Consider the following 8,453-nt stretch of genomic DNA (forward strand, 5'->3'; position numbering starts at 1 on the left):
TTTCTTTTCTGGAAAAATTATGGGGAAGTGGAGGAGCTTGGGCCATTTTGTATAGTCTTGTTGCTCGGGGCTGTAATGGTCTTTGGATTGATTAGTCTTCTCTATTTTCTTCCCTGCTGTGATTTTCTCCTATTATTTTCATATCCCCTACTCCATTTCTGATGGTTTTCCCAAAAAAAAAGGAAAGGAGAAGGAAAAGGAGCAGTGACTGAGGGTGTTCATAGAGTAGGGAGCTGCTTACTCATTCATAGAGTAGGGACCCTGCTTACCCATTCATAGAGTAGGGAGCTGCTTATCCATTCATAGAGTAGGGACCCTGCTTACCCATTCATAGAGTAGGGACCCTGCTTACCCATTCATAGAGTAGGGAGCTGCTTACCCATTCATAGAGTAGGGAGCTGCTTATCCATTCATAGAGTAGGGACCCTGCTTACCCATTCATAGAGTAGGGACCCTGCTTACCCACTTTCTTACCTATGTTCTAGAAACAGGGAGCTGAAAACACTGCTGTCCATTGGAGGGTGGAACTTCGGCACATCACGGTGAGCTATTCTGTTGTTGTCTTCTCTCTGGGAGGTGGAGCAAGATGGGATGGAAGTGAGAATAATGGTGTGTGTGTGTGTGTGTGTGTGTGTGTGTGTGTGTGTGTGGTGTTCCCCAGGGTTGTGTGGGAAAGCCAGCTTGGATATAAGGATAGCAAAACATCATATTGGTACACTTTCTCAAGTCCTGTGTTCAAGGGACTCCTTTCCACAGAGGGTCATAGGATTTTTGAAAAGAAGGTTCCATATGTGGTAAGAAATAGGGACAGGGAAGCATGAGAGACAATATAACACATTGATGCCGGGGAGTGTAGCACAGTGGCAGAGCACTTACTGAACATAACAAAGACTCTGGGTCTGACCCTTGGCACCATCTGAGAACACACACAAACAAAACAAAGCAAAGCAAAGTAAAACAAATTACAAGACCACTTGAAGCTATAAACCCATAGGAAGAAATACCAAGGAAAATAGACATCTGATGTGAAACTTAGGGCAAGAAACGAATAACAGGTAAGATGGGGCACCCTCAAATGAATCTCTAACTCTTTTTGTTGGAGGCAGGAGTTTTGTCTCTGAAAAGAGAAGTTTTATAAAGGACAAGAAGAATAACCTCTGTCTTAGTCAGGGTTTCTATTCCTGCACAACATCATGACCAAGAAACAAGTTGGGGAGGAAAGGGTTTATTTGGCTTACTTCCACATTGCTGTTGATCACCAGAGGAAGTCAGGACTGGAACTCAAGCAGGTCAGGAAGCAGGAGCTGATGCAGAGGCCATGGAGAGATGTTTCTTACTGCCTTGCTTCCCCTGGCTTGCTCAGCCTGCTCTCTTATAGAGCCCAAGACCTCCAGCCCAGGGATGGCACCACCCACAAGGGGCCCTACCCCCTTGATCACTAATTGAGAAAATGCCCCACAGCTGGACCTCATGGAGGCACTTCCCCAACTGAAGCTCCCTTCTGTGATAACTCCAGCCTGTGTCAAGTTGACACACAAAACTAACCAGTACAACCTCTAAACCTCACAGGCCATGGACTCCTCCATTTTCTAGGTGGAGATGGCTAGGCTGGAGATAAAGAAGCAACAGACGGTATTTTGGTGCTATTGCAGGGACCCACAGCACACATCCCTCACTCAGTGGCTGCTCTTGTCAGTGCCCCACATCCAAAATACAATAGGGAAATAACAAAACATCTTCATACTCTTACAAGGAAAGTTTCCTTGCTTCCTAGCTAAGGTCTGAGGCAGAGCCTGCCTTCCAGCTGTGGAGGGAGACTTGATAGTTTGGTGAGTATAGGATGGCCCTTGTGAGGGACCTCCAAGTGGGATGGAGGGTTCTAAGTGTGAGGTGACTGACAGCTAGCTCTGTCTAACCCTAGGCCTCACCTTTGCTCCTCTGACTGGCTGTGAGCCTAAAGCCAAGTGAGATGCTTATATGTATGCACATATATGTATATGTATATGTGCATATGTATGTGTATGTATACATATATATGAATGATTTCTTGTGATGTCACTGTATTTCAGTTTATTAGGGAAAGAAAGCAAGATTCACAAGTACTAAATAATTTGAAAGGCTTCTTCCAGGTGTCCTTACCTCTCAGGAGGGCCCGGCTGATTGGTGGCTAATAGACAGTGGTACCCAGGTCTATTTTTAGTCTCTAGGTCTAGTTATTTTCTAATCATTTTTCACAAGATTAATCTAGATTTGCTTAAAGTTCAACTCAAGAAGCAAGGGTTATTCCGAAGTGTTTTGCTATAGAAAGGGGAGCAAACAAACGAACAAATCTAACAAGCCAATGAGGAAAAGAGCCCTGGGTGCTCTGGAGTTGCTCTTGAGAACACTTTGCCTCTTGTGCCAACCAAGCTTCTAGATGGGGGAATGCTGCTAGGGCCTCCGGGGACACTGTGGCTCTGCAGACACTGCCTTTTGCCTTACACTGGCCTCCCTGCAGGTTCACCACTATGCTGTCCACACTTGCCAACCGCGAAAAGTTTATTGGTTCAGTCATATCCTTCTTGAGAATACATGGCTTTGATGGTCTCGACCTTTTCTTCTTGTACCCTGGACTACGAGGCAGCCCCCCACACGACCGGTGGAATTTTCTCTTCTTAATTGAAGTAAGGCCAATAAGCAAATGGTTCCCTTCAGGGTGGTGAATGGCAGAGAGGTAACACAGGGTTGGGGCAGGAGAAAGGAACAGAATGTTCTTTTACTGACGTTCCCTGGAGGTGCTGGGTTACACTGCTGTGGAGCAGTTGCTCTGTGGCTGCTTTTGTCTGCGTCTGGATCTTGTCCCAGCTCTGTAGCCTAAGGGACACTTTTTCTCTGAAGCTTCCTGGCCTTGCTCAGGAAGTGTCAGTCTGGACTTGGAGTTCGAAGCCTGTTTTCTTTCCCTCTGTTAACTCAAGTACTCACATCATCAAGTACATGATATGTGTCTGTCTTTCTCATAGACTTGGGCAGAGCCTGTGTTCTCTTTCTGTTTCAGACTTGGCTTAAAGAGCTTAAACAATTTCCAGACGATTTTCTCCCTGGCTGTTTTGTTTTTCTGTGTCTTTCTTCTTAGGAGCTCCAGTTTGCCTTCGAGAGGGAGGCCCTCCTTACCCAGCACCCACGGTTGCTGCTGTCAGCTGCTGTCTCTGGCATCCCATACATCATCCAAACATCTTATGATGCGCTCCTTTTAGGAAGGTGGGTGGGTAATGCTCCAGAGTGGTTCTGTTGTGGTCTGAGCTTTCATTTGTCTTCATGTTAGTGAGGTTCTAGGGTGAGTTGAGGAGTGGGATAGGGAGCTAGTGATGTGTGGATAAGAGTGGTATCTTTACCCATCTTCTAAAAAAGATGTCTTTTAAAAATCAGAACTCGGTGTTGTCCTGCTGGTTATAACACCATTGCCACAGACAGAATCTTCTTCATGACCCATTGCTGGAACTCACAGGTGGAGAACGCCATGGGCCTGGTGTCTTCCTCCTTTATACAGGAATGGATATATTATATACAATTAGATAATAGTGTCAGAGGGCAGATGAGTCATAAACAGTGCCAAGGAAAGCAATACAGGAATGACCACTCATACATTGCAGAGCGTATCTTTTTTGCAAACGTCAACAAAACAAACAAAAATTGGTAGGCTGTTGCTCTTCTTACACATGCTGGCTCTGGACTAATTTTCTTGAATCACAATCAAGTATTTAAAAATGAAGAAACCAAAGTTGATGCAGAAAAAGAGAGGACAATTGCATGACGGAGAGGTGTTTTAATGTGGGAGGAAAGGAGAGACCTAACAGGGAAGAGAGCTTATTAGTGTTGTGTTGCCAGGTAACACTGAGTCTCTATCTCTATATCATCTTTATCTATTTATATCTACATCTAGAGAGGAGAGAGAGAGACAGACAGAGAGAGAGACAGAGAGAGAGAGAGACAGAGAGAGAGAGAGACAGAGAAAGAGAGAGAGAGAGTAGAGAGCTGCTTTTATTTAACTGGGTGGCTTTTAGAGAATCTGTTAATCTGAGTTTCTAATTATTTAACTTTAAAATGTACGAAGTTGGTCGGTTATGGTACTGCATTTTTGTCTGTGATCACATCATCAGGGAGGTAGAGGATCATGAGTTTGAGATTAGCCTGAGTTACATAGTAAATTATTCTAGATCCACCTCAGTTATATAATGAGATAGCATCATGAAAAACAGAAAGAAGGGAGGGTGGGAGAGAAAGAGAAAGAAACTATTTATTTATGACACTGACCATATTAAATTAGATAACCAGGATAAACCCTTACATTGTGGCATGATACCCCTCAGTTAACATATGGTCATTATGATTATGAAAGTGTGGGTGCCAGTGGTTCCTTAACATACATCTCTTTTACTCTTATGGGTTGGTACTGTGGGTTGATTCATGATGGTTAAGGGAGACTTCTGCTGGCACTTCTGCTGGCACTGCATGGAATCATTTTCCTATCTGAGCTCTTTCAGCCACTACATATAGTCTCAGCATACATGGAGCTTGATGCACAGCTATTTCTAGCTAGCAGTTCATTCCATCTCAAAGTGGTTGACATAGCCTGGGGAGGGTCATAAGAGCAAGAAACTTGACGACCAGCTTATAGCTACTTAGCTGCATAGTGCTGTGATGATATGAACTGAGTCTTTCCTTAGCTTGGCATTTATATCTCCTTTGTTTCTTACAGACGTTTGGATTTCATTAATGTTTTGTCTTACGACTTACATGGAAGTTGGGAAAAGTTTACAGGACACAATAGTCCTCCATTCTCCCATCCTGAAGACTCCAGATCTTCAGTAAGAGAAGGAAAGGTCTCAGGTGATCCACATTTGCATCCTTGAGCCGAGGCTACTGGTGAGGCTATCTTCTTTCCACCTACAGGCATATGCTATGAATTACTGGAGAAAGCTTGGGACACCCACAGATAAGCTTATTATGGGTTTCCCCACCTATGGACGTACCTTTCACCTCCTCAAAGAATCTAAGAATGGATGGCAGGCTGCCTCAATGGGACCAGCATCTCCTGAGAAGTACACCAAGCAGGCTGGCTTCTTGGCTTACTATGAGGTGATGGGATTAGAGAGCTCTGTCTACTGGTTGGGGAATGAATGGTTTGAGGAGACAATAAGAGCATAGGGTGGTGGGGCAGGTAAAGTCTGAGCAGACTTGGAAGCACAGGGAATCTTGGGGGTTAGCTGAAGACAGCAGGGTGCCAGATGAAGAGTTACAGCCCCCCCTTAGGGAGGAGTGGCGATGTACAAATGCAAACAAGCTCTGCTTTGTGTTGGATCATGGGAGATATTTTCCTGCTAATCTCATGAAGCATGGTTGTCCATGGTGTCATAGTTGAAAGAATGTTTGATAGATTAAAGAAACTTCAATTACACAATTCTTTAAAGTGTAACCAACCAACCATCCAAACAACCAACATCCCACCACCACCACCACAACAACAGCAACAACAACAGCAGCAGCAGCAGCAGCAGCAGCAACAACAACAGCAGCAGCAGCAGCAGCAGCAACAACAACAACAGCAACAACAACAGCAGCAACAACAACAACAAGCATCACGGGGAATGACCTAGATGTCAACTTCTGAAGCCCAGCTTGAATACATGTACTCTGTAATACTCAGTTTCTAGCACAATGCTGGGAGTTCAGTAGGTATTCAGGAGCATGGTGGGTTGTAACAACCCATTTTTCCCTGCCTCCAAGATCTTTAGATGTACTGGAAGTTCAAGGGCTAATAAGATGGTAATCTAGATAGGGCAGCTTAATCTGAGCACTTATGAACACAAGACAGACCAGAAGACAAATGCAGACCTGGTCACTCACTGGTTGGCTTGATTTGTCTTAGTGTTATTGCACTTGACTTTGTTTCTGGTGAATGTCACTCACTTTTCTATCTCTGTATCAAAATTAATGAATTAATTTTAGTTTTTACTACGGACACTAGAGGAAGGGTTATGTAACAGAAGAAACAGAGTCTGAATGTAGAGGAAGTCCTTTGTGAACAGTTTCTTTTGCTCCCTCTTTGGTTTCCTGTCTCAGGTCCTGGTAAGAGGCTTTCCCTGGCTCCTTCCTCCTAAGCCAAGAAGCAAGTGTGACTCCTGGTGCTTCTCTTCAGGGCATTTCATGGAACTCACATGTGTCTTCCTGGCAGGTTTGTTCCTTTGTCCAGAGAGCAAAAAAGTCCTGGATTGATTATCAATATGTCCCATATGCCTTTAAGGGGAAAGAGTGGCTTGGCTACGAGGACTCTATCAGTTTCAGTTACAAGGTGAGGCACTTGTTCTTTCCTGTTCTGGTATTCAGATTCTCATTAGCTTTGATGGGATTCTCCTCTATTCTCTCTCTCTCTCCTCTATTATCTCTCTTTCCTCTATTCTCATTCTCTCTCCCCCTCCCTCTTTGTGTGTGTGTGTGTATGCCCATAATAATCATGCACATACTTGTGTGTCATACCAAGCATCCATGAGTACCACTGATAGGTAGCAGGGATTAGGAAAAGTTTAAGGTTTCCTGAGGTAGGTGTGAGCAGGAGGAGGAGACAGCTTTTGAGAGAGGCTCACTAGGATAGATAGAAATCCTGTCACAGGTTTAAAGGAGAATTTGGGTGGGACAGGGCATTTCTGTGGACAGTCTAAAATATTGCTTCAAGGGGAATTTCTGAGTTGGTATGTGACTTGCAATTTGGAAGATTTTGGAGCCCAACTGACCATCCCTTTTTCCCAGTACAAGTGCCATAAATAAAATTGAGTCTGACAGCTGTGTGTGTATATGGTGTATGTGAGCGTGCACATGGTGAGGTGAGAGGAACTGATGTCATGTGTCTTCCTTTTTTATTGATTTAAGTTTTATTACATTATGATGAGAAAAGACACATGATTTCAATTTATCTGAATTTGTTAACATTTAAAAACATATTTTAAGTAAATAGAATTAAATCATTCTTGTTTCCCTTTTGTACCCCAACTCCTCCCAGAGACCCCCTTCAATACCTACAATACCTTTTTTGTCATATTCTTTAAAATTTATAAAATATTATAACAATAAAAATGAGTATTATAAAAGTTGTTTGATATAAAACAACAATCAATTTAACAGTCTTATGTAGATGCTTATCTACAGCAATACTCAATATACATATGTTTTTCTTAATATAATATTTTAAATAACTCCAAATATATTAACTGTGTATTTTAAAATAATACATCACTACTAGTATTTTTAAAAATGAACATAAATATATAAAGTCTTTTTGTTTGTTTGTTTTGTGTTTAGTAGAGCTTAAAATCTTTGCTCTTACTGTAGTTCAAGCCCAAAGTAAGAACAATTTTTAGAAATTGGAGTTCATTGTGATAAGGCTGTACTTCAATGACCCTCACATCACCAAAGGATTTTACCTCCATCATAGCTAAGCTGAGAGTTAACAGTTCTGCTGCACCAAGGAATGAATTGTAGGCACGAATTTTAGATACAGATTTCCTGCTATGGTCAAAGCTAATTAACTTGAGTGAGTGACTTCATTATCAGCCCACAGAGAACAGGTTACATTCATTTAAGAAATGGTGTGTGTATTTAGATGGTCTATCCATAAAGTCATTCACCAACTGTTTCAGTGAACAGTGGTTCTGTTTGGAGGGTGGCGCAGACATTAGGTGAGGATAAGAATCTGGTTCATTGGCTGTGATAATTTGGAAAAGCATTCATCTCAGAGAAAGAGTAACTTTTAAAGTCCTCTTCTTCAAACTTGATACAATAGTTACAAATGTCAAGCAAAGCATTCAGTCTCACTCTGACTGAGAATAAAGACTGAGAATAAAGACACTCAAGTTAATTAGCTTTGACCATAGCAGGAAATCTGTATCTAAAATTCATGCCTACAATTCATTCCTTGGTGCAGCAGGACTGTTAACTCTCAGCTTAGCTATGATGGAGGTAAAATCCTTTGGTTATGTGAGGGTCATTGAAGTACAACCTTATTGCAATGAACTCCAATTTCTAAAAATTTCTCTTACAAGCCACCTCCCAAGTTAATTGTCTATGTTTCTTTTGGCTGTATAAATACTTTTGAAATATGTAAGCTGCTCTGAAGACCATAGTATAGTGTAAAAAAATGAAATAAACAATACTACTAATAGAGAGGCTAAGATAGGAGAAGCATGATGTCAAGACCATTATGTGGGGCACAGCAAGACACTGTCATGTACAAACAAGCAGAAAGTATATATGGATTGTACAATATTGGACCTATTTCTCCAATTACCAAATTAGAGAGACCATTGGATGACAGTCAACAAATTTCTAATTCTTCATATTTTTGAATTTCAATGAATTAGGACATGTTGGTAATATTAATTTTCATATTAAGATATTAAGAAAAAGTAATTGTTACTTCCTGT

The 8,453-nt window shown here is 41.9% G+C and overlaps 1 protein-coding gene across 1 annotated transcript in view; it reads left to right on the top strand.

The window, feature by feature from the left end:
- Positions 1-8,453, top strand: part of Ovgp1 (oviductal glycoprotein 1) — a 16,689-nt gene that overhangs the window by 2,602 nt on the left and 5,634 nt on the right. Inside the window, exons 4-9 of the mRNA XM_031376141.1 lie at positions 486-542; positions 2,498-2,663; positions 3,113-3,237; positions 4,736-4,844; positions 4,930-5,115; positions 6,212-6,328. Of these exons, the coding sequence (XP_031232001.1) occupies positions 486-542; positions 2,498-2,663; positions 3,113-3,237; positions 4,736-4,844; positions 4,930-5,115; positions 6,212-6,328 (760 nt within the window). The remainder of the gene's footprint in view (positions 1-485; positions 543-2,497; positions 2,664-3,112; positions 3,238-4,735; positions 4,845-4,929; positions 5,116-6,211; positions 6,329-8,453) is intronic.

The sequence above is a fragment of the Mastomys coucha genome, unplaced genomic scaffold (genome assembly GCF_008632895.1).
Source record: "Mastomys coucha isolate ucsf_1 unplaced genomic scaffold, UCSF_Mcou_1 pScaffold16, whole genome shotgun sequence".
NCBI lineage: Eukaryota > Metazoa > Chordata > Mammalia > Rodentia > Muridae > Mastomys > Mastomys coucha.